Consider the following 25,615-nt stretch of genomic DNA (forward strand, 5'->3'; position numbering starts at 1 on the left):
GCTGATATGATTGGATAATTGGTTGATGTGATTGGATAAATGGCTGATGTGATTGGATATTCAGCGCATGTGGCCGAAGTACACAGCGCAATGGCAATGCTCACACATTTTTTGTTAGGGATTAACATTATAAACTGCACATATCCCTTGATCTGCACAGAGGGATTATTATTATGTTTTTGCCAACTGGATATTTGTCCTCGAGGACAATCCTCTTTCATTCTCATGTAAACTAATCCCACACTGCTGATTTTACTTTCTTTATCAGTGGAGGATGGAGACCATCAGATGATGATATCAGCCTCACCTCTCTCTAACATTTACCCCACTGTCTGTGTGTGTGTGTGTGTGTGTGTGTGTGTGTGTGTGTGTGTGTGTGTGTGTGCGTGTGTGTGTGTGTGTGTGTGTGTGTGTGGAGCAAGTTGATCAGGTGAGATTCTCCGTCCAGTTACTTTTTTTCAATGCAGTAGATGAATAAATGTACACCGTATTATAGCCGTCAATTTTCATACCGCGATCATCACCAGTATATGGCTGTAACCCTACAGATCCAATCTAAAGAGGAAGTTTGATCAGTACAAACCAAACAAGCTAGGTGTGACAGTGTCCTTATTTTCTCTCACGTGTGTCCTTCAGTGCAGAGAGGGCTGTGTCATATGGTGATACATATCATAGGACCAGAAAATAGAATAATGAATCATGTCTATTGCCAGATATTTTCCTATATCCTCTATATCGCCAATGTCACATGTTGTATTCATATTGTTCCCATGGTGACAGTGTTCTGTATTTCTTCTTATTATTTGTGAAGTTCTGTTCAATGTCACTTTCAAATAAAAGGAGAAAAGAAAAAGTGCCTTTCACTGGTGAGGGGTCACTGAGGAAGCAGCACCCTTCGAGCAAAGGAGTCATTCGGTTGTGACTCGGACATATGAATTATCATCGTTGATTCAATATTATTTAGCTCTGAATATTCACCCTCAACCAAAATGATGATTCTGATGGAATTTGAACATTGAATCAATGTCACCATGCTATCTGGGAGGTTTCTGTGCAAGGCATCAGAAATGCAAATGCAAAGGGAATTAGAATTTTGGCAGGCTCCTTAGACGAGCCAGAGGAAGTGAAATAGCAAACGGGGGTAATTGCTATTGCTATTGCTATTTAAATATGGCAGGATCATAACTCATAAGACATGGGAAATGCAATTACAAATGGACTTTGTGTTTCCATGTGAAATTTGGTAGACACTGTACATTTGTGTAAACGGTAATACACAATTTGTATTTTCAATTGAATTGTCACAATTTATGCGTCCACAAATAGGTAACACAACTGCAAATACAGTTTGAAATTGCTTTTGAGAATTGAAAAGTGGATAGCGGAAGTGGAAAGAAGCATATTTCTGTCAATTAGAAAAAATAAGGCAGATAGAACACCAATTAAAGCCTTTTGATTCATAACCAAGTAATCACAGATCCAGCTTTCATTGGCCAGAAAATAGTCTCTTTTTTATAATAAATTATATTCCTCAGCCTTTTCTATGGATGACACTGACTCCTCCTTTAACCATATCACAGATCTTATTCCCTGTATAGATGAAGAGTTCACAGGGTTGTGAGATTCTCTTGATGAAAATTCAAATACTTCAATCTCCTTAGCAGAAGGGACATCACCCCGATTTATCATCAGATGTGGGGTTAAACAGGGCTGCCAAATTTCTCAATTTCTCTTTGTAATGTTTACAGAAATGCTTTCTATTTTTATTACAAATTCAAACATAGCTACACTAAAGGTACTTGGGCAACCAGTAATCACCAGCCAGTTAGCAGATGATACAACCATCTTCATGAAGCAGCTAACGGAAGTTCCCAAGATATTATACACAATTCATATTTTCTCAAAAGCCTCCGTTCTAAAGCTAAATTTGAATAAGTGTGAGCTAAAGCCAGTTCAGCAAAGATACTAAACAGAGGCTTACAGCATCCCTATAAAATCACAGATAAATACTCGGGCATGTAAATATCCAAAGATTCAATTGAAAGTGAAAATATGAATGTGTGGAAAGTAGTAGATGAATAAAGTAAACATTGCTCATGGTTATTAAGAGATATTAGCTTATTGGGTAGAATATTTTATCTATCCTGCATACTCACAGTAGAGCTATTAATAAAGATAAATCAGGTTGATTTTGATTATATCTGGATCAGAAAAATTCATTACATTAAAAGAGCAGAGATGACCAAAGAATTTAAAGATGGAGGCCTACAAGCCATCGATTTTAACTGTATAAATGGGACCTTGAAAATTAAATGGTTAAAACCTTTCCTAAACAACAACATCAACTTCTGGTTCCATATTCCCAGAGAAATATTTAAGAAATTGGGAGGGATCAAATTTTTACTTGGATAAGATTTCAATATTCAAAGTTTCCTGTTTAAATTATCCCACTTTCACCAGCAGGTCATGTTATATTGGAAACAGCTGCACCTCCAGGATTATTTTCTATGCTGTAATTACAAGACTAAAAGATTGGAGATGCCCACTTTGAAGATAAAACCTTTCATAGCATGTGAAAATGCACTGTTATATTTTTACTGTTTTACTGCAGAATCACATAAAATCCACCATTAAATATTGTTCAATTACACACACACACACCAAGGCCCTTCCTGCTCTGCAGAATAAACAAGATAAACCAGTTAGACGGTGTCAGTAAAAGTAAAACTAGACAGCTCCATTTTTTGTCGATGGGAAAATAAACCATTTCAGGAGTAAAAACACAGTGAGTATCTAAATCTAAAGCTATAATATATAAACACACTGAATGTACACCAGATGCAGAAGAGTGTTGTGGGTTTGTACTGAAGTTTGAATGTACACAGGTTGTTTTATGACTTGATACAGTGACTATTTTCTGTAAGTGAACTCTCTGCTGATACAGGGTTTGATTTAACACACCGATGTTGGAGTGAAGTAAACGTGTGTCCTGCTGTAATCTGAAGAAGGAGACATGACCTCCAACATGAGTGTGTCTGGAGAACAGGACTTAAAGAAAGACAAGAGGTGAGTTACTTTTCCATTCACCAGCAATAAATACACACCGTCTCATGGGAACAGATCTGTATCTCTAAACACTCACTAGTTTATAGAGGAACTAAACTTTGGTTTAAGGTGTTTAATAGCAGTGAATATATCACTGATCTGATCTAAGAACAGTTTAGAGAAATCATTCACTGAGAGAAGAGTAAAAAGGACTGTGTAATGTGGAGGAGAAGAGCAGTGTAGCTTTGAGTCAGTGAACTCTACAGGCTTTAAGACCCAGCTGAGTCAGTTATCTGTGATTGGGACTCCTGACATCAGTGTAATTCCTGAGGTATGAGGCGTGTCTCCTGTTTGAATAAGTGTGCAGACTGTAGCTGAATTAAAAAGATGGAATTATTGGTGTTTAATGAGGTACACATTGTGTAACAGTGCTGAGACAGCAGAGTATTAATTATTGCTGATATCTCTGTTGTAATTACAGAATGATTGAGGGAAAGAGATCAGACTCACCAGAACCCAGCTGTGTGTCCTTGAAGAGTGACCGGTCAATGGGACATCCATATAACTTCAGAGACAGTTCTCCTGATGTGAGGTCAGTACAGTGAGGTGTTTTACAGCAGTGTTCCACCTGATCAAACTCACTGGTCTCATTATGAAGCCCTTCATGATCTTTATCAGGTGTTGAAGCAGTAAAACACTAAAGTGTGCAGTGCTGCAGCTCTCGGACTGTCAGGGAGGGAAAACTGCTTTAGGAGTTCAGTTCAGCCTGCAGTCCCTGAGCTGGAGGGTCTGTGGTGCTACACAACAACATTTACACCTGGGACATTAATGACTAGATCACTATTTTATTCATAAACATGTTAGTGTCAGTGAGGAAACCCTGAAATCAGTGTATTGTGTTAAGAGGATAGTGTTAAATATCTGTCTCTGTATGTATTAGTGTGTTGTGCAGCTATGAATACAAATAGTCTATATTACATCATGTGTTTAATTTGTTCACAGACCACAAAAGAAGAAATCAAACATCAGCAGAAATCAGCTGGACTCCATATTCAAGGTGTGTGTGTCTTTTTAATGTGTGTAACTTGTGTGTGAGTAGGTTGAAGGTTTTTTTATTTAAGATAATGACAGTTCACAGGTTTATCGATGTGCAGCAGCATTATGGGTAATCAAACAGAATTTTAGTTGTAACTGTGGCAATAGAAAGAGACCTTTCTTCTTTTCATAAAATAAATGCATCTCTCAGTGTGTAACATTATAATATTTAGATGTGTTCCTGTGTGTTTCTAACCAGGAGCTGGAACACAAAGTCATCACTCTGATAAAGAATGAGCTGAAGAGGTTTAGGAAGCTCCTGAGTCCAGATTACCCAGCATGCACTGAGAGGGAGATGGAGGATGAGGAAGATCTGCACAGTGTCAGAGAGGGAGCGCTGAAGATCACACTGCACGTCCTGAAGAACATGAACCACACAGATCTCGCTAACACACTGCACAACAGTAAGAGCTCTGAGTTATGGCGTTATTCCATCAGGTTCACTTTAAAGAGAGAAAATAGTTTTAGATATGAACACCTTTAGTTTGAAGTTTGAGTTTAATATCATGTACATCTGGTGCTTTTCTGTTCTGTTCGTGGTCCAGTTTGTGATTACTCTGTAAAGTGGTCCTGTTCCTTCAATAATATTTAGTCCATGAATCAGGAATGAACAGCAGCATTTGAAAGAACTTTACATTTTATATTGTGCTCAGTGATTTTGCATTAAAACATGTTATTGCTTTGTTTATTAGAGTCTGTGGCCCCTGTGTGTCAGACAGAGCTGAAATCCAACCTGAGAGAGAAGTTTAAAAGAATTAATGAAGGAATATCAGAGCATGGAAGCTCAGCACTTCTGAATGAGATCTATACAGAGCTCTACATCACAGAGGGTTGGAGTGGAGACGTCAATAACGAACATGAGGTAAGACAGATTGAGGCAGCGTCCAGGAGACCAGCAACACAGGAGACACCCATCAAATGTAACGAGCTCTTTAAAGACAAGTCCATCAGAAGAGTGCTGACTAAAGGAGTTGCTGGAATTGGAAAAACAGTCTCTGTGCAGAAGTTCATTCTGGACTGGGCTGAAGGAAAAGCAAATCAGGACGTCACCTTCATGTTTCCACTTCCCTTTCGAGAGCTGAATCTGATGAAGCAGAGAAATCTCAGTCTGATGGAGCTTCTTTACTACTTTTTCCCAGAAATGAGAAAACTAGAATTACTAGACTCCTACACAGTGGTGTTGATCTTTGATGGTCTGGATGAGTGTCGACTTCCTCTAAATTTCCAGAAGAATGAGAGATTGTGTGATGTGACAGGGTCAGCCTCGGTGGATGTGCTGCTGACAAACCTCATTAAGGGGAATCTGCTTCCCTCTGCTCTCCTCTGGATAACCTCTCGACCAGGAGCAGCCAATCAGATCCCTCCTGAGTGTGTAGACCAGGTAACAGAGGTACGAGGCTTCAGTGATCCTCAGAAAGAGGAGTACTTCAGGAAGAGGATCAGTGATCAGAGTCTGGCCGATAATATCATCACACGCATGAAGTCTTCAAGAAGCCTCTACATCATGTGCCACATCCCAGTCTTCTGCTGGATCTCAGCCACTGTTCTAGAGAGAATGTTGGGTGAAGCAGAGAGTGGAGAGGTCCCCAAGACTCTGACTCAAATGTTCACACACTTCCTGATCTTTCAGATCAAACACAAGGACCAAAAGTACCATCAGAAATGTGACCCTGATCCTCAGCAGACCAGAGAGAGTATCCTGGCACTGGGGAAACTGGCTTTCCAACAGCTGGAGAAAGGAAACCTGATCTTTTATGAGGAAGACCTGAGAGATTGTGGCATTGATGTTGGAGAAGTGGCAGTGTACTCAGGAGTGTGTACCCAAATCTTCAAAGAGGAGTTTGGGCTTCACCTGGGGAAGGTGTTCAGCTTTGTACATCTGAGTGTTCAGGAGTTTCTGGCTGCTTTATACACATTTCTCTGCTTTATTTTTAGAAAGACAAATGTGTTAGTGGAGCAACACACTGGCCGTTTCCATTTCTTCAGCAAGTCAACCATGTCTGATTTCCTCAGGAGTGCAGTGGACAAGGCCTTACAGAGTGAGAATGGACACCTGGACCTGTTCCTCCGCTTCCTTCTGGGTCTCTCACTGGAGTCCAATCAGGCTCTCTTACGAGGCTTAATGCCCCAGACAGGAAGCAGCTCTCACAGCAAACAGGAAACAGTCAGGTACATCAAGAAGAAGATCAGGGAGAATCCATCTCCAGAGAAATCCATCAATCTGTTCCACTGTCTGAATGAACTGAATGATCATTCTCTAGTGCAGGAAGTACAGACTTACCTGAACAGAGAAGAGAACTTTTGTCTCTGGGGTACCAGACTCTCTCCTGCTCAGTGGTCAGCTCTGGTGTTTGTCTTACTGAACTCAGATCAGGAGCTGGATGAGTTTGAGTTGATGAAATATGACCCATCAGAGGAATGTCTTCTGAAGCTGCTGCCAGTGGTCAAAGCCTCCAGAAAGGCTGAGTGAGTATTTTTATTTATAAATGTATTACTGCATGGTTTGTTATTTTAATGTAACACTGAACTGCACTGTTTGGATTAATGCTTGTTAATAGTTACTCTAATCATCTTTAAACAAACCTCTGGTACTGTTACAGAAGATTGTTTCACTTTTTACACTAACACATTACGTCTGCACTGAGATCTGGGCCATATGGACAAAACCTTATATCACCATTTATTACCTTTTCTCTAAAACTGATGAAAATGATCTGTACAAAATAACAGCATGTATTCATGACTGCTTTTTGATCATTTTGTGAACTAAACACCAGTGAAAGGCACTTTTTCTTTTCCCCTTTTACTTGAAAGACACATTGAACAGAACTTCACAATTGAGAACAAGAAAAACAACACTGTCACCATGGGAACAATATGAATACAACATGTGACATAGTGTGTGTGTGTGTGAGAGTTAAAGATAAAGAAAGAATAAGTTAATATTACCTGTCTTACATTTTATTGTCTGTTTCTGTTCTGTTTCACCAACGAAATATTTCCAAACAAAGCCACAGCACGTCCTGCTCCTTTTTGTTCAAACGGGAGATTTCTTATTTATTTTATTTATTTTTTAGTTGGAGACCTTTTAAAATGTACTTTCATTAAAAAATGGTTTCAAGTTTCAATTATAATAAAGCATTTGTTCAAACAAAAAAACCTTCTGTTTTCAGTCCTTTAAAGACCATTGTAACTGATAATAATTTATTATTATCAGTTACAACGATCCTTAAATGAATGAAAACAGAAGGGATTTTTGTTTGAACAAATGCTTTATTATAATAAAGCATTTTTTCATAATAATAATAATAATACTGATGTGGTGTCCTGATTTCTGTGTTAGAGAGAAACACACTTACATTTCTGTTACATGGTAAACTTTAGCTGGATTATGGCTGTGTTTGAGGTCAGAGTTCTGATATTTCATCATTTCTTTTCCAGGCTCTGGGGGTGTAATCTGACAGAGGAAAGCTGTAGAGTTCTGTCCTCAGTTCTCAGCTCAAACTCCTCCAGACTGAGAGAACTGAACCTGAGTAACAATAACCTGCAGGATTCAGGAGTGAAGCTGCTCTCTGCTGGACTGGAGAATCCACACTGTACACTGGAGACACTGAGGTACACACACACCAAAACAGTAATAATAATAATAATTACCAAATGTTAATATGTAAGTGAGTGATTTTCTCTGTGTGTTTTGTTGTTTGATGAATATTAATGACACAGACAGCAGCAGGTTTATTAGACTGCGGTCACTTTAAGACCTAATGCACAGACCTAATGTACTGTATTGACACACCTCAGATTTTTCCTCAACTGTTTACGTTCACTTAAATCATCACTGACTTTGTTTGCATGAATACTCGGCCATTCCTGCGTTTTGACATGATGTGTGTGTATTTATTTCACCATCCAAGCATAATAAGCCTCTAAAGAGAACTCAGTTCAGTACTCGCATGATGAGGCGGCTGTCTGTGTGTGCGTTTCAGGTGTGGCCGGGAGACATCGATTCATTTCTTATCTTAATTTTATGCTGACATCCCACCGTGTAAAAACATATGCAGAAATATATAAATATATAAAAGACAAATATATGCAGCTCACTATAATTTTGATCAGCTTCTTCAAAGAGGTAATTAAGTGAATACATTCATCATTTGAGAATATTTGAGAGGTATTTGAGAATTCCCTTCACATACTCATTTATACAAATAGTAGTTACGGTTCTAATGTAATCTCCTTTTCCATCTTTCCAGTCATTATTCTGCTGGCAGATGATCAGAGATGAGTGGATAGTGCCTCTCCTCCCTATAAGCTTTGTTGCCATTTATGATTTTATTAAATATATTGTTTTTGTGTTTTAAATAGCGCTGCAACAACTAATCGATAAAATCGATAATAATCGATTATGGAAATCGTTGTCAATGAATCGTTTCGATTAGTTGGTCTGCGCGCGGTACATTTACTCATTATGTTACTTCTGTTCCGAAAACACGGTTCGGAGAGTAAATACTAAAGTTGTGTCCCAAATGACGTACTATACACTTACACTATGCAGTATGTACTCTACCGTCGAGTGCAGTGTTTCCGCGGACCCCTAGTGGTCAGTGGTGTAATTGCAGGAGGTCGGTAGGAAAGTTTTAAAAATGTTTTAATAATATTATATAATTTTTTGTTCAGTGTATCAAAATATATTCAAATGAGATGTTTTTAAAATTAATCAATTTGCTTATTCGTGTGCATTCACAGATATCACGTTAGCTGAGCTGACTGAGTTCATTGATGGATTTATTTTAAATTTATTTACAAATGAAATGATAATTTGCAAAAACCTGTGAGTGGTAGACAAGTTCAAGTGTCGCAGTGATGGATAAAATAAACAAAAGATAATTCAGAGAGTCAAATTAAATGTCACACCAACAATAATATGTAATTGAACCTGGTGTTTGTACCAATCCCTGGGGAATGACAGGTTCAACCAATTAACCAGGGATTGCTAGGACTGTAGAATTCAGTGCTTTTTGTACATTCATAACATGTAACTCACTTTTTTTTCCAGCGGTTAGACATTAATGGCTGTGTGGTGAGTTATTTTGAGGGGACAGCAAATTTACACTGTTACACAAGCTGTACACTCACTACTTTACATTGTAGCAAAGTGTCATTTCTTCAGTGTTGTCACATGAAAAGATATAATCAAATATTTACAAAAATGTGAGGGGTGTATTCACTTTTGTGAGATACTGTATATATGTGTATGTATGTACATGTATAAAATATTAGGGCTGCCACTAACAATTATCTTCATAATCCATTATATGGCTGAATATTTTTCCAATTAATCGGATGGGGGGCAAACTTTCAGGTTAGTAAAAAACTAATGTTTTCCATTTGAGACGATTTTACCTTTCTAAAATTCATACACTATACCAGTGGTTCTCAGCCTGTTGTGCATTTTGGACCCCTAGCATATTTCAAACAATCCACAAGGACCCCCTCACTCCACAAGAATTATAGGATATATATTAAACAGTCATTTCTATATATGTTACTTTATTTTATTCATATTTAATATTAATAATAACTTAATTTAATTTGAATGAATAATATATATTTTGGTGTGTGTCTGTGTGTATTTGGTTCTTTTCAGTCTTATGTTTGGACAAACAGTTGTGTAAACTTTTAGTCTTAAGTTTTTATTTGTAATACTCAGTTTGTGGATTTTATTTTAAATAAATGAAAAAATGGCACTGAAAGTTTGCCCCCATACGATTAATCGATTAGTAACAATATGTAAATAAATAAATAATCGGCCAACAAATAGATTATGAAAATAATCGTTAGTTTCAGTCCTAGTTTTAAACTGCGACTGGTTTCAGTTTAATATGTTGTTGTAGGCTCATTTATTGAGTCTGTTTACATTGAACCTGTAACAGGATATAATAATATTGGGCTTGTTTTTGAAGCTGCAGTTGCTTATTTGTCTCGTGAGACTTGGCAACACTGAGGTATTCGTGTGCTGTATATTAGCTCCAATACTCGACAGCGGAGCTGGAGGTGGATACGGTTTTCTTGAAGAAGAGGAGAGTTGCTCTCTCTCATAGCTAGCAGAAAATAAGTGCAGTTTACCACACTGACCATAGCAAAACAAACAAACAGCTGATTCAAGTTAGCTAGCTACCTATTGAGCTACTGAAATGTCTGACCTGTTTAACAGGAAAAAAGCATCTCTGTCTTCAATCCCTTCAAGATCTCTGAGTTTTCGCCACCTCTCAAAAGCCACGCCCATATTTATTCTCGTTTTAGCACGGGCTCTGTCGCTTTCCCTTTTTGACTGCAGGCTCTCCACAGTTCCAGGTTTCTTGGCTTTGACAACAGTTGGTTCCCCAGATGTCAGTGTAACCATGCCAAAACTCATTTGAAGGAGGTGACTTCACCGGCTACCTCCCACCTCACGGAGAGAGAGAGAGGTCGACTGTAAAGCCCGCCTAACGAGAAAAGTGATAGATTAGTTAGCACAAAGAGAGACCAATCGGAATGCGCGCTGTGTCACTCTTATCACATCTGCCACTTGCTTTCTCGGTTTACTGTCGTGGAAATTTAGACAAACACCAGTAGACTCGTCCTCTCAGATGAAATAGTTTTATTACAGAGAGATGAATACCGGAAGAAGAATGAGCGCACTGGTCCAGTGTTGATGCTATTTCCACAAGCTCCAGCTCAGTCCAGAATTCCTCCGTAAGTGCCTGATGAATGTGAAAGTGGAGGACAGTGAGGTGTTGGTGGAGAAACACTGGGTTGAGGGTCAGAATAAAGAGCAGATAAAGCAGCTATGCACATACATAAAGAGCTAGCTCTTGTGCTGAGTGGCCACGCCCATTTAACTCTGATCCAACACCTCATCAACCTTTTCTCTCAACATCCTGTAAATGTTGCATAACATTACATTTTAATTTGCACATTAAAGAGTTCTTGTGTAAATGCTCCTACACACTGTTTATGAAGAAATTAATTCGTATCCAGTGTGATAAATGAGGCCCAGTGTTTTATATGAGTAAAACATTCAAGTGTGTATTTTATATGGTGTGGATTAGCATTGTTTCTGCTGTTGAGCTTTGTTTTTCTCTCTCTCTGTGTGTGTGTGTGTGTGTGTGTGTGTGTGTGTGTGTGTGTGTGTGTGTGTGTGTGTGTGTGTGTGTGATGTGGTTTGTATGTGTGTGAAAGTTAGATTAAGCTCCAAAGAACCATGAACTCCAACAGTTTTAGCGTCTCTGTGAAACTCAGCTTTGTGTTAATGCTGAAATATCTAAATCACTTCTCACATCAGAACAAAGTACATTTATTTCTACAGCATGTAGATCAGTGTACATTACACACACATTTACTTTAATAACATGCCAATACTAGTTTATTGTTTATACACAGGCTGTTCTTTTTATATTTTTATCCTGACATTAGAACCTTGTATTCAGGTAAACACTTTATTTCCCACCTGATGGTAACACCTCATTTCACAATCAGATAAATAAATCTAACACTTCATCATTTCTCTTCCAGTCTGTGGGAGTGTAATCTGACAGAGGAAAGCTGTAGAGTTCTGTCCTCAGTTCTCAGCTCAAACTCCTCCAGACTGAGAAAACTGGACCTGAGTGACAATAACCTGCAGGATTCAGGAGTGAAGCTGCTCTCTGCTGGACTGGAGAATCCACACTGTACACTGGAGACACTGAGGTACACACACAGACGTACACGCACAGACACACGCACAGACACACACAGAGCAGAGTTTTAATAAACACAGCTACATCCAGTTTCCATCTGTGGTGATTGTAATTGTAGTGATGTGATATATTGTCATTGTTGTGTGTGTGAGATGGAGAGTAAATGTTCTGTATATAAAGATTTTGTGCAGTTGATGTTTTCAGAGCTAAAACTGAGTGTGTTAAGTATGAGAAGGTTTTCTTTCTTGCAGGATGATTAAATGCAGTATTACAGATGAAGGTTGTGCTGCTCTGGCTTCAGCTCTGAGGTCAAACTCCTCATCACACCTGAGAGAACTGAATCTGAAGGGTAATAATCCAGGAGAATCAGGAGTGAAGCTGCTCTCTGATCTACTGAAGGATCCACACTGTAAACTGGAGACATTATAGTGAGTTACTGACTTACTGTCTCTTTACTCTACTCTACTGTATTATACTGAATAGTGTGTGTGTGTGTGTGTGTGTGTGTTGGTGGTCATGCTGATGTGTGTTTTATACTGATGCTCTTCTGTCTTTCAGCATTAAGAAGCATAAACTCACCAGGACTGGTGTATGACAGTAGTCTCACCTCAAACTCTTCTCCAGGATAAAGCAGTTTTGGTGAAGAGTTAGAACCCGTCCCACATTTCCAGCAGTTTGGGAGCTGAATCATTAAACGTAAAGGGACAGAGCAGATACAAAGTCAAGAACAGGCAGAAGGTCATACACAGGAGAAATCAACACACATAACGCAATATCTGCTGTAACAAAAAAGTACTTAACCTCCATTTATACCAGTTCCCGAAGGCACTCGGAGACTGTGGTCATTCACCGTAGGACCAATTGCCCTGACTTGGTAGCAATACTACCCCCGGCACTTTAGTGTATTGTAAGAATCATTTTCATGGTTGTCGTAAGATTCTGGATGACTGGTCCTCCACTGTGTTTGAGATTGTGGCCTACATTGATGAAGTGGGAACGCTGTATAAGATCAGACCACATGGAGAAGATGGCCCCATTAAAACTGTCCATTGCTCAGAACTTAAGCCTGTTCTTACTTGGCAATAATATGCCAGGTAAACCAATGGGTCAGGTTTACTGGCTCCTTCCAGCCCCAGGAGTGAGTAGATCCAGAAGGACCTAGAATTGGAGATTATTCACAAGTGGCCATAGTCCATACGAGAACGGGTGTAAGGAACTCTGAGGGTCAAGTCCACGTTGAATATATATATATATATATATATATATATATATATATATATATATATATATATATATATATATATATATATATATATATATATATATATAACACACACACACTTTCTCACCAAGCTGCTTGGCAATGGTCCAAGCCCATTCCAGACTTGTGTAGGTCTACAATCTTGTCCCTGACATACTTGGAGAGCTCTTTGGTCTTGGCCATGGTGGAGAGTTTGGAATCTGACTGATTGATTGCTTCTGTGGACAGGTGTCTTTTATACAGGTAACAAACTGAGATTAGGAGCACTCCCTTTAAGAGTGTGCTCCTAATCTCAGCTCGTTACCTGTATAAAAGACACCTGGGAGCCAGAAATCTTTCAGATTGAGAGGGGCCAAATACTTATTTCCCTCATTAAAATGCAAATCAATTCATAACATTTTTGACATGCGTTTTTCTGGATTTTCTTGTTGTTATTCTGTATCTTACTGTTCAAATATACCTACCATTAAAATTATAGACTGATCATTTCTTTGTCAGTGGGCAAACGTACAAAATCAGCAGGGGATCAAATACTTTTTTCCCCTCACTGTATATACAGAAAGGAGGAAGAGTTAGATCATTGCTTGACTTAACTAGGAACAGAGAGCTTATTGTGTACTCAGATATGATGTACACGCTATTACACAGAGAGAGAGAGAGAGAGAGAGGAAAAGAGGAAACAGGACAGGTGTAAGTGATGGAGATAATGACGAATGAATTAAGGATAATTAAAGAAAAACAAACCCAAAACTATTTGTCCAATTTCAGATTTATTTCACCTTATTATAAAATTTATTTGTTTATGTAACATGTTATGTTTTCCCATAATGACGTTGGCTTCATCTATCATACCTACATATTTTATTCAGGCAGTAGACAGGAGTCAAAGTGGGGGCTGTTAGGGGGGGAAGGGACACAGTTTTGAGAACATGCTCAGCAATTGTAGTGTAGCCCCTTCTTTATTCTTTACAATTATTTTCAGTAAAGAAACTAAGTCTTCGTAATATGCATCTACTGCGATTCCTCCACGGAAGTAAAGGATCACAACAATATCTCCAGGTAACATGAAGACATAACAACATAAATCTGTCAGAAGGGCCCCACATAATCTAGGTTCACCTCTGGGCACATCTGATCCCAATTACACTTACACACACACACCTGTATGTAGAGACTTTCTACCGCCTGCTCTTTGTGAAGTATATGCTCAATTCCATCCTGCCTTTGACGTTACCAAACAGTGCCTGTTTTCTACTAGTTCTGACATTGACTTCGTTTATTGATCAACTGACCTGTGCCTGTTTCATGTTTTTGCCGCTGCCTTGCATTTTGGATTTGTTGCAAACTTTTATTAAAGCCTTACCTGCATTTGCATCAGTCTCGGCTCTCATTACCTGACATCATGTTTGTCAGAAGTAAATTAAATGATTAGCCTAATATCTGTGACACTCTTGCAAGCAACCGTTCCAGATGGTTCACATGTAAATGTATAAAAAAAAAAAATTAAAATTAGAAAAAATGTATTACCCATAACTCCTTATGCATCAGAAGATCGGTTTTTTGTTTGTTTGTTTGTTTTTACAGGAAATTGTGCTTCCTGTAAAAGAAGTAATGAGCTATACACTGGAGACACCAAGAGATGACTGGCCAGTGGTTTCCCATGCACATACATAACATCAGAATGAAGAATTTTTTCTTTACAGTGGAAAGACACTTCAACAGTGCTGGATATAACTATAATGACATCTGTATGTGCATCACCAGATGTTGTCATGGGGCAACTAAGTAAGAACATTTAATGAGAAAGAGCTCATCTACAACCTCGGACTTTACAGTGGTGCTTGACAGTGTGTGAACCATGTAGGTTTTCACCCAAGTCCTTAAAGTAGATAAAGAGAGCCAAATTAAACAAATGAGACAAAAATATAATACTTGGCAATTTATTGAGCAAAATGATCCAATATTACATATCTGTGAGTAGCAAAAGTATGTGAAACTTTGTTTTTAGTATCTGGTGTGACCCTTGTGCAGCAATAACTGCAACTAAATGTTTATGTTAAGTGTTGAGTCCTGTACATCGGCTTGGAGGAATTTTTGTTCATCCCATGATGCACTTCCACAAGCATGTGTTAAGATAAGACTTCGATAGAACCTTGTTCTTTAAATACAATCGGGTGCTCACTCACCTGTCATCCCATTTATTAAAAACACCTGACTCTAATTTCACCTTCAAATTAAACTGCTAATCCTAGAGGTTCACATACTTTTGCCACTCACAAATATGTAATATTGGATCATTTTCCTCAATAAATAAATTACAAAGTAAACTAAACAATGTAAATTAAACCCTATCTTTTGCTGTACTGAATACCCTGCAGTGTTCTGCAGAGACTTGGCTATTGGTTCTAGATCAGTACACAACATTTGTGCATGTATAAAATGGGCCAGACAGATTGCAAAACACAGATTCTTAGATATATTGTCGGTGCAAAACAGATTCATTCTTTTTCTGGCAATTACTTCGTTATGGGCTAGATCACGTATCTTTCAATAAGCACCACCGTGTTTACCACGAGCTATAGACACATTTAGATCCAGACAGTCATCAGCTCGCATGTTAGAATTGCTTTGCATATAGGCCTGGACAATAATTCAATATCAATATATCTCGCAATATAAATTTTTTCAATAATGGTGATATGGTTTTTAAACACATTTCCGACATACATTAAAACATTAGTTACTGACTGACGTTCATGGCACAGGCGTCAGTTCGTTGTATTCAAGCCAAGCAGAAAGAGCAGAACACAATTGGCTACGTGCGTGATGACGTACACCACAGGCATGCAGCCAATGCTCGGCACTGTTAGGCTAAGCTCCAACGCGGCAAGTTTTAGCTACAAAATGAGTACCCCCGATCACAATACAAATGCGACTGAGTGAGCTTCCACAAGTGAAGAGAAAGCAGACGAAATAGTTGATAAGAGAGGAAAGACTAATTCAGTGGTATGGAAGTGGTTTGGCTATCTAAGCTCTGATACCCTTCAGGTTTCAGTGCGCTGCAAAATGTGCCGGAGAGTGGTGCCAACTAACAGCGGGAACACATCAAATCTGTTCCCCCATCTGAAGCAGTTCCACCCGATAGAATATTCTGAGAGTCAGAAGATGTGGCAGCATAAAGGTTTAAGCCAACCTGTCTCTGAAATATCACCGCCACCCCCATCCCCATCACCAGCTGTGTCAAAAGAGAAACCGATGCAGCAAACACGGATCGCTGTATTCATGCCTTATGACAAGCCGTCTAAACGATATAAAGACATTACTAAGGCTGTCACAAACTTTTTGGCTAAGGACATGATGCCGTTTAGTATGGTAGAAAATGTGGGCTTCAGGAAATGATGTCAGTCATCGACCCCAGATACGAGCTCCCTGGCCGGAAATATTTTTCCCGCACAGCTATACCTACACTTTCCGGTGAAGTTAGGGAAAGGGTGGAGGAGCAACTGCAGTCAGTGTCACATTTTGCGACCACAGCTGACCTGTGGTCAAGCCGAACCTCGGAACCATACTTGAGCCCGACGGTCCACTTTATTGACCAAGATTGGAAGCTTGTCAGCTTATGCCTCCAGACGGTTTACTTTCCCGAGGATCACACGGGCAGAGCAATTGCAGCCGGACTTACGGACGCGCTTGCCTCCTGGGGGCTCAGCGAGGACCACCAGGTCTGCATCACCATAGATAGCAGGACCAATATCATCTGTTCAACTCAGGGGCTTTGATGGAGAAGGCTACAATGCTTCGGGGGCCGACTGAACTCCGCTATTGGTAAGTTATACACAGTTAATATACATTTGAGTAATGTGTTAAGTTATTTTGCTTATGGTATCAGGATATATTATTACAATCATTGCAGTAACAAATAGGCAATATGCTTAACACAAAATAGGCCTAACCTAAATGTAGCTTATCAGTGCTTGTATGTTTTTGATAGCTATTTTTATATTCTTTATATTTGTTTATAGTATGTTTATATTCACACAATTTTATGCTTGCTATGTGGTTGTTGCATGCCTTGTCATAAGAAGTTCATTGAGCATGTGTTATAATGTGCATTTGATTTGATAAATAAAACACGTGTTGAGGTGCTCTGTGTTGTGTAGGCTATGACTATGGATACCAAACCCAGACACTAGATATTACTTAGTACTTAGTTGGCTTATAATTTTGATTAGGTGATTTCATTCCCCCAATTTAAGTGACTGAATAGGCTATTCATTTATTCTTTAGTCAAGACATACATATTTGTATGGATTTATACATAAAGCAGTTCTATCAATTAAATTCAAAGGTGTTTTACTGGCATGGAAACAGATGTTTACTTTGCCAAATCAGGTGTGAAATAAAAACAACAAAATGTACGTAAGCAGAAGAATTGTGATTTTGATCTAATAACATAAATAAATCAAATTTTGTAGTTAAAATACAAATGAGAACTATATATTGCAATATTTTTTTTCTCTCTCTGTCTACAGAGAAAGTTCACCAAGACAAGCGAGTGGACAGAGCAGTTGGGGTCTGTAAAAAGGTGGTGGTTGCCTTCTCCTACTCCTGAAAGAAGAAACAGGACCTTGCAGCTGCTCAGGAAGAGTATCACTTGCCACAGCACAAGCTCATCAGTGAAACCCCAACAAGATGGGGCTCCCGTCAACAAATGGTAAGGCGGGTTCTGGAGCAGAAAAGGGCCATTACAGAGGTCCTCTCAAAAGACAAGAAGACCAGGTCGCTGGTTCCTACTTGGCAAGATGTGGATGTTTTAGAGTCTATAGATGCAGCTCTAAGCCCGCTCTTCGAATTCACGGATGCCTTGTCCGGTGAATCCTATGTCTGTGTGTCATTCCTAAAACCAGTGATGCATCTCTTCAACACCTCCATCTTGAAGGAAGCAGAGGATGACACAGACCTCACCAGGACCATAAAGACAACAGTGATGGGATACCTGAATGAAAAGTATGATGACCCTGCCATGGATGATCTACTTGACATGGCATGCCTCGTTGACCCAAGATTCAAGCTTCAGTACACTCAGGAGGAGAAGAGAGAATACATCAAAGAGAAAGCTGTGTTGGAGATGCTGAAGGGAGAGAGAGCTGTTGTGGTAAGGGAAGAGGAGTCCAGAGAAGAAGCCATGGGAGATGCTTCTGCAGCAGTGACACTAGCCAAGAAAACAAAGCAGTTGCTGGCTAGCTTTTTTTCAAACAGGTCCACCAGTACCAACACAGAAGACTTGAATGTACAGCAGGCAGTTGAGAGGGAGCTCAGCAACTACCTTCTGTCTCCAGATGCTGACAATGACTCAAATCCTCTGGATTGGTGGAAAGTCTCTCATAAGAACTTCCCCAGAGTAGGACAACTGGCAAAACATTACTTGTGTATTCAAGCCACAAGCTCCCCCTCTGAGAGGGTTTTTAGTACAGGTGGCAACATTGTCACATGTAAAAGGGCATCTTTGAAGCCAGATAATGTAGACCAGCTTGTATTTCTTGCCAGAAACCTCTAGAGCCTGTCATAGGGCGTCATCAACCCCAAACAATGTCCCTGCCCCAGCGACATGTGTTCTTGTTATTGCTCACACTTTTTCTGTTTTCTTCAGCAACTCTGAGCATTTTTCATATTTTTTATCCTGGCTGAAGCACTTTTATTTCAATCTATAAGAATAAAATAATCAGCCTATGTTGTTTAAAGTTAAAGATATTAATATTGACAAAGGTGAGAGTTTTATGTTTATTTGACGGTGATTTCACATTTCTTGTTTGTATGACGGTTAAATACAAATAAAAGGTGAACATTAATTTATTTGTGCCGTTTTTATTTCTAAATTATTATATAGTTTTATCAGAGGAGGTTTCATAGACTTGGCAAATTCATTTTACAGAAGTTTGAAGGTACAGACATCCATTGTGGGCGTCCTTGGCAGTTTTTCTGAGGATTTATATTGTTCATATCGATATCGGAGTTATATCGTATCAACTGAAATTAAGAAATATATCGTGATATACATTTTGGTCATATCGTTCAGCCATATTTGCATAATGTTTTCAATCTGGTTTGCGAACACGTACACATCGTCATCGTTGTCAGGTGACAAGACAGTGTTAACATCAGAGGGTAGACTAGGGCCTCTCAAGGTAATGTTGATTAAACCCCCATCACCGGCCAGCAGTCTGGAAAACGACACTATTTCAGACATGATATCATGCAGAAATATAGTGTACGCAGCCAGGTCTGGAGCAGTTATTACACACATATTTATACAACACCGTATCTATTCAATCTGAGTCTTGGTACCACCATATAACCGCCGACATCTCCACCCTCTCTTACAATAGATTCAGTAGACGATTCGGATAACCCAAAATTTTGCTCTGAAGGATTAAATGATCGATACGATTCGCTGTCCGACCCCCACCCCACCTGTTGTGAATTTGAATCATGGTCTAACGACGAAGTTGGAACTGATTCTGCTTGATCGTCAGCCATTGATCTAGCCATGTTTAATAATTCCAACAAAGTATCAGTGGTAGACTCAGATCTATTCTGATTCTCCATTGTCCGAATTAAATAGCGTAATGTCTCTGTGTTACCGTGCTGTTCAAAGGAACAAAAACCGTCGTGGTCGCGTTTTCTAGATTTAATTACTGCTCCCTGATTACAAACTGTTTCACCACAACGCTTTGACATTTTTAAAAGATTTTTTATTTATTTAAACAAAACTAGTAAAAAAAAATCACACACAGTAAATGTAATAAGTTAAATAGTCAAATGTTTTTTTTAAAAAAAAAAAAAGAGTTAAAAGAGTGTTTATTTTTCGCTGTTGTTCCATTTTAATGTGTTAATACATTGATGATTCAAGTGAGTATAACGCTGATCAGTCATCTATTAGGATGGTCTGAATCCTGCACTCTGGGATCGATTGCTTTAGTCTCCGCCCACATGCCTGGAGGAAAAGCGGTAATTTTCCACTCGAGTAAAGCTCTCGTGGAAGTAACATCGACCGTCATGTTTGTGACTTATTTCTCCTCTATATAGGTATGGTGTGCATGTTTTACCCATCTGTTTTATCTGTGTTAACTTGCTGACATTTTGAGACGTACTTATATTTTGTTTCTGATAGTTTTTGAGTAGAGATAAGTAAGTTTTGTCGTGTGTGTGCGCGCACGTGCGCGTCCTCGCCTTGAACGGAAAACCAGAAAAGCGCTAGCTTGTGTTTAGCCGTAATTTGGACATGAAAGTCGTATTTTTATGTGTACTTTTATTTAAATAATGTTTAATGCACTTTAGGTTCACTGTTTGTTTGTGTGTATTGTTGTATTTTTGACAATTGATTCGAGCAAAGCTCTCGTGGAAGTAACCCGACCGTCATGTTTGTGACTTATTTCTCCTCTATATAGATAGGGGGACAACATAAACAGATAGGAATCAGTAATTATTACAAGTAAACACACAGATGTATAAAAAACGTATTGTACAACTCACCCGAGTTTTGTGTTTTTAACTAATGGTACAATCTGCTGTAACAACTCCGTCGTCAGATATTGGTCACGGCCAACGCGGGGAATCTCCCCAGCAAGGAGCATCTGGGTAGCTATAATATGTTTATGCATGATGGGGTGTTGTTGTAAAGTATCCGTTACAGATTGATTATAAAAACGCTGTTTCTTCTCAAGGCTGTCCAGACGCTCTCTGAATACAGCAAAACTCTTCAACCCCCGCAACATGCCCCTCGATGGTCTTGAACCCGGATCGTATCAGTTATAAGGCTAGATAAGGCTCTGTTGTTGTCTATAATAGCCGGCGACTCGCGACCGTAAGCTTCTTGATTTGAAGGTAGAGCCTCAGAGTCGTCCTCTCCCGCAGTCAGACATTCGCTGGCAAGCGTTTCTCAGGAGCCGGGGAAAATGCACTATCGTCCCACGATTCCAACAATTCACGATCCCAGCTCAAAACGGAGTCTATAGCGTGCGGATCAGCGGCAGCACGTTCACTCTCAACTGACTCTGGAAAAAGAAAAACATGAATTAGGAAATCAGTACGAATTAGGATGATAAAACACTTTCCTTTTTTTTTTTTTTTTTTTAAACACATGCTATATACCGTCTGTCGACCCTGGGGAAGATCTTGATGGCTTAGGCGTTGTAGATGTCACTAAACCTCTGTCTCTCAAATATTTGTCAGTCGGAGCATGGACCTGAGCGACCGTAACTGTTTTACGCTTGTTCTTTCTAGGCTTTGTTGACACAAGCTGTTCAGTAGAACCCACAGCACGATTTTTGAACACGGGTGTGTCGATCTTGTTTACAAGATTTGATAATCCATGAGCAGTAAACAAACAAACACAAAAAAACATAAAACCACATTTAAATATAACCGTCAAATATCTAATTATTACAAGGCTTACTGAGCACGGGGTTATCCGACCTGACTCGCGGAGCTGCACCGCCTGAGTTCGATCCTTTGTGTAAAATAAAAAGTATAGGCTAATCATTCTACACATACACAACACATCATACATAGGCACAAATACTTATAAAATACGATGTCCGGAATAGACACAATGTCAGCATCACCTGTAGCGTTAGATATCTGTTTAACCATTACAGCAGACCCATAAATTTGTTTATAAATAAACATTCTTAATAATGCATAATAATAATAATACACTTACTGTTACGATACACAGCCATCTTCTCTTTGAAGTATTGCTCAAAATAAAAACAAAACTTTAGCGGTGAGCTAAAATGAGAACCCACCAGTTCATCTAAATTACTCAGAGCAAACACTGGTACACAGCCGACATCTTAGAAACTTCTGCGTAACTGACTCCGCTTTTAAACACAGTGCTTACCTATTTGTGGGGATTTCGTAAAGCCATTAACACCCCAACACGCTAACTCATTATCATAAACAAACTGATAGGATTACACCATGACCCCTGGTCATAAAATAAGTGTCTCCCCCACAAAACTCCTGGTCAGGAAAAACGCAGAGTCATAAATTAGATGCACATACAAAACAGAATTGTAGAGTCATAAATTAGATGCACATAGCCTACAGAAACTGTCTGCAGGTGAAACACGTGTATGGGCATAGGTTTAGAGAGTGAGAGAGAGGTGTGTCTGAAACACGTGTGTATGGGCGGGGTTTAGAGAGAGAGGTGATTCGGTTTTAATATCATTACTGTGTTACCCCAGCGCATGGAAGACATCTCGCGAAAAGTTATCTTGTAGTTTAAACGATACGGCGATTCTTTTAGCCAACACTTTGACATTTTTACCTCATAAGGATCTTTGTTTAGAAGTCATGTAATATGCGCGATTCTTTTTAAACAGCTCTTTTAATAACTTTTACCTCCTAAAGTTTTATGTTTGAAAGACACGTAATACACACGATTCTTTTAAACAGATTCTTAAAAAAAAGCTTTTTATTCAAAGGCAAACCGGGTCCCCTGAAAACGTAATCAACATTTGTTTTCATTTATTTTTCAAACAAATTTTCTACTCATATATGTACACATTCAAACATCATGCTTTTTCTAACAGTGTTTACACAAATGAAATACCCCCACACAGCAACACAAACGCATACCCAATATTAACCATTGACAGGCTTTTTCAGATGTATTTTGACCCCCCCCCCAAAACCGGACTCCTTAACATAAATACCTTTGTTGCGGACAACCCCCCACCGCCCCCTCCACACACCTCCACCACAGCCCAGACACACAGGGGCCAGATTGACCCACTGATGCCGTCGATACCCCCACCACTGGTCATAAATTAGGTTACCTACCAAAATGGCAGTCATGGAAGCACAAAGGGCCATAAATCAGCACAGACTACTTTGATTGACAATTTGACAGAAAGTGTATGATATAACAACTTCCACTGAAGTTGACAGCTGGAGAAGGCAACTTGCAATATACAGTGGTCATATTGACTAGAATGCAATCGTGTAGAAAGGACCATTGGCTAGCGAGCACAAGGTCTCCTATGTAGGTAGTCACCATAGTCTGAAAGTAGGTTTACTTCCCAGACTCAGGTCTCCATCAGCCTCCTGCTGAGGTGTTGGAAATGTGGAAAGGAACACCCACCAGCCTAGTGCAAACAGACTTCCTGTCTGTGGAGCAATGGCAGCGCTTGAATTGTTTGCCTCAATGTGGTTGTTAGTCACTGGATGAACAACTTCATCAACTTGGTGCATCAACTTCAGGCAGAGAATGCTAAACTTAGATGAATGGTAACAGGGTTTTTCGTCAAGATCCTACCTTGAGTTTCCTAGAACACTCTGGGGTGCAGCAGCCTTGTGCACAGTCTTGTAGTATTAATATTAAGAGTTTTCTGTTGATTCTAATACTGTCTCTGTCAAGCCTGCTGATGAGTTAGCTGAGGTTAAAGAAAGCCTCCGTACGAAGCAAGCTCATTTAGAGCTTGGAGTTTCCTGTCCCCCAAACTATAATAGGATCACCTGTGCCCCCAAGTGTTGAGACTTGTAGCTCATGGTACCATTTCCAGCCAGACAAAGACGAATATGTTTACATATTCGAGTATAATGAGTCTTTATTTTATTAATCACATATACATTACAGCACAGTGACATTATTTTCTTCGCAAAACCCAGCATGTCAGGAAGCTGGGGTCAGAGCATAGGGTCAGCCATGATGCAGTTCCCCTGGAGCAGAGAGGATTAAGGGTCTGGAGCAGTGCTGCGGCTTGAACCCACGACCTTCCGATCAGTAACCCAGAGCCTTAACCACCAAGATATGATGTTATAACGATTTAATTTGGCTTGTGAAATCGACAGAAAAAAGAGACAATATACAGACAGGGGAATAGGTGTTATTCTGCAGGTTTATAGGTAAAAATTCCCAAAGCTGAATATCAAAACTTTAGCTAGCACTTTAGTAGAGGTCTAAAACCAAGCCCAGGGCCACAACACAAAACTCAATAGCAGATAAAAATCTAAAATCATTTTAAAAGATAAAATAATCAAACATACTTACAGGTTCTGATTCAGAAGCACAAGATTGTCAGAGCAAAGTGGGAATCGTCCCACTTTTCAGGAGTAGCCTTGGTGTGTAGCCTGCTGTGTACTCGCCCAGGGTCAGGAAGCTGTCCTCAGTAAAATGGGCCATGCACAAGCAAACGTTTAGGTTTTACTGCTCAGGAACAGAGTGATAAATAATCAGTAACCACCGATTCCTAATTTAGTCCAAATACTTTATATTTGTTTGAATGCAAACCAAAGTTTTTTCTATATTTTTACATTTGGACTTTTTGTAGCAGAAAACAATACACTGTATGTCATTTGTTATTTATCTTTATATTCTTGTTGAAACATGTCAGTAACATGGACGTAGGAGCCATTATACATTGGGGGACATGTCCCCCACATTTCAAAATCTAGGTTTTGTCCCCCACTTTTTCCTCATATCAAGTTTTTTTTACATTGCCTGCATTCTCTGAGCATTTCTGAGTTGGAGTCTCCAAATTAAACAATTCCACAGCTTTTAGAAACACAGTTCAATAAATAAAATGAACTTTCTCTATAATAAGCACAGGTTCAGACTCCAGTAGCTAGGGGTCACTGAACTGTTTGCCTCTTGCCAAGCTTGACGAGAGCAAAGTGTCTGTCACTGCAAGGCAACAAACAAAACCTGGTATGGATTTTCAGAGAGAGATTTCCCTCTTCAAATATTGAAGAATTCTCATCTCTGTGTGAACATTTTGACTAACCATACTATTAAATCATTTATGCACACGTAGCAATGGCACATACACACAATTTTGGTGTGCTAGCTAACTTGCAAATGTATGCATTTTTGACAGTTTCATAGCTAAATAATTATTTTGACAATAAAATTGTCGATCAAAACCAGCAAAAAATTTCATGGGCTGAAATAGCTACGATATTCAAATTCCTACCTCAAATACAAATTGGTGAATCTTACATCTATACGTTTGTGTGCTCGAGCGTCCGAATGCTGTGTTGTAACCGCCCTCACCTCAGGATGTAAGGTGTTTTTCCACTGAGGGTCATGGAATATCTCGCTCTCAATTTCTATATACACTTTTGGGTCGTTTTAAAGATCCATTTTTTTCTTATGTTAAAAGAACCAACAGATAATGACATCCTTCAATTTGGAAACATTATAGAATCTCGTTATGAAAATTCAAATAGTTCAATCTCCTTAGCAGGAGGTACCTCACCCCGATTTATCATCACACGTGGGGTTAAACAAGGCCCTATTTCTCCAATTCCCTTTGTAATGAAAGAAATTATTTACAGAAATGCTTTCTATTTTTATTACAAATTCAAACATGGCTCCATTAAAGGTACTTGGGCAACCAGTAATCACCAGCCAGTTAGCAGATGATACAACCATCTCTATGAAGCAGCTAACGGAAGTTCCCAAGATATTACATACAGTTCACATTTTCTC

At 39.2% G+C, this 25,615-nt stretch overlaps 1 protein-coding gene across 1 annotated transcript in view; it reads left to right on the forward strand.

Annotated features, from left to right (window-relative positions):
• Positions 1-2,715: 2,715 nt before the first annotated feature.
• LOC128634608 (NACHT, LRR and PYD domains-containing protein 3) overlaps positions 2,716-25,615 on the forward strand; it is a 37,120-nt gene continuing 14,220 nt past the window's right edge. The window contains exons 1-5 of the mRNA XM_053685301.1: positions 2,716-2,785; positions 2,945-3,066; positions 3,527-3,637; positions 4,048-4,102; positions 4,340-4,544. Of these exons, the coding sequence (XP_053541276.1) occupies positions 3,014-3,066; positions 3,527-3,637; positions 4,048-4,102; positions 4,340-4,544 (424 nt within the window). The 5' untranslated portion in view covers positions 2,716-2,785; positions 2,945-3,013. The remainder of the gene's footprint in view (positions 2,786-2,944; positions 3,067-3,526; positions 3,638-4,047; positions 4,103-4,339; positions 4,545-25,615) is intronic.

This window comes from Ictalurus punctatus, chromosome 13, assembly GCF_001660625.3.
Source record: "Ictalurus punctatus breed USDA103 chromosome 13, Coco_2.0, whole genome shotgun sequence".
In the NCBI taxonomy this organism is placed as follows: Eukaryota; Metazoa; Chordata; class Actinopteri; order Siluriformes; family Ictaluridae; genus Ictalurus; species Ictalurus punctatus.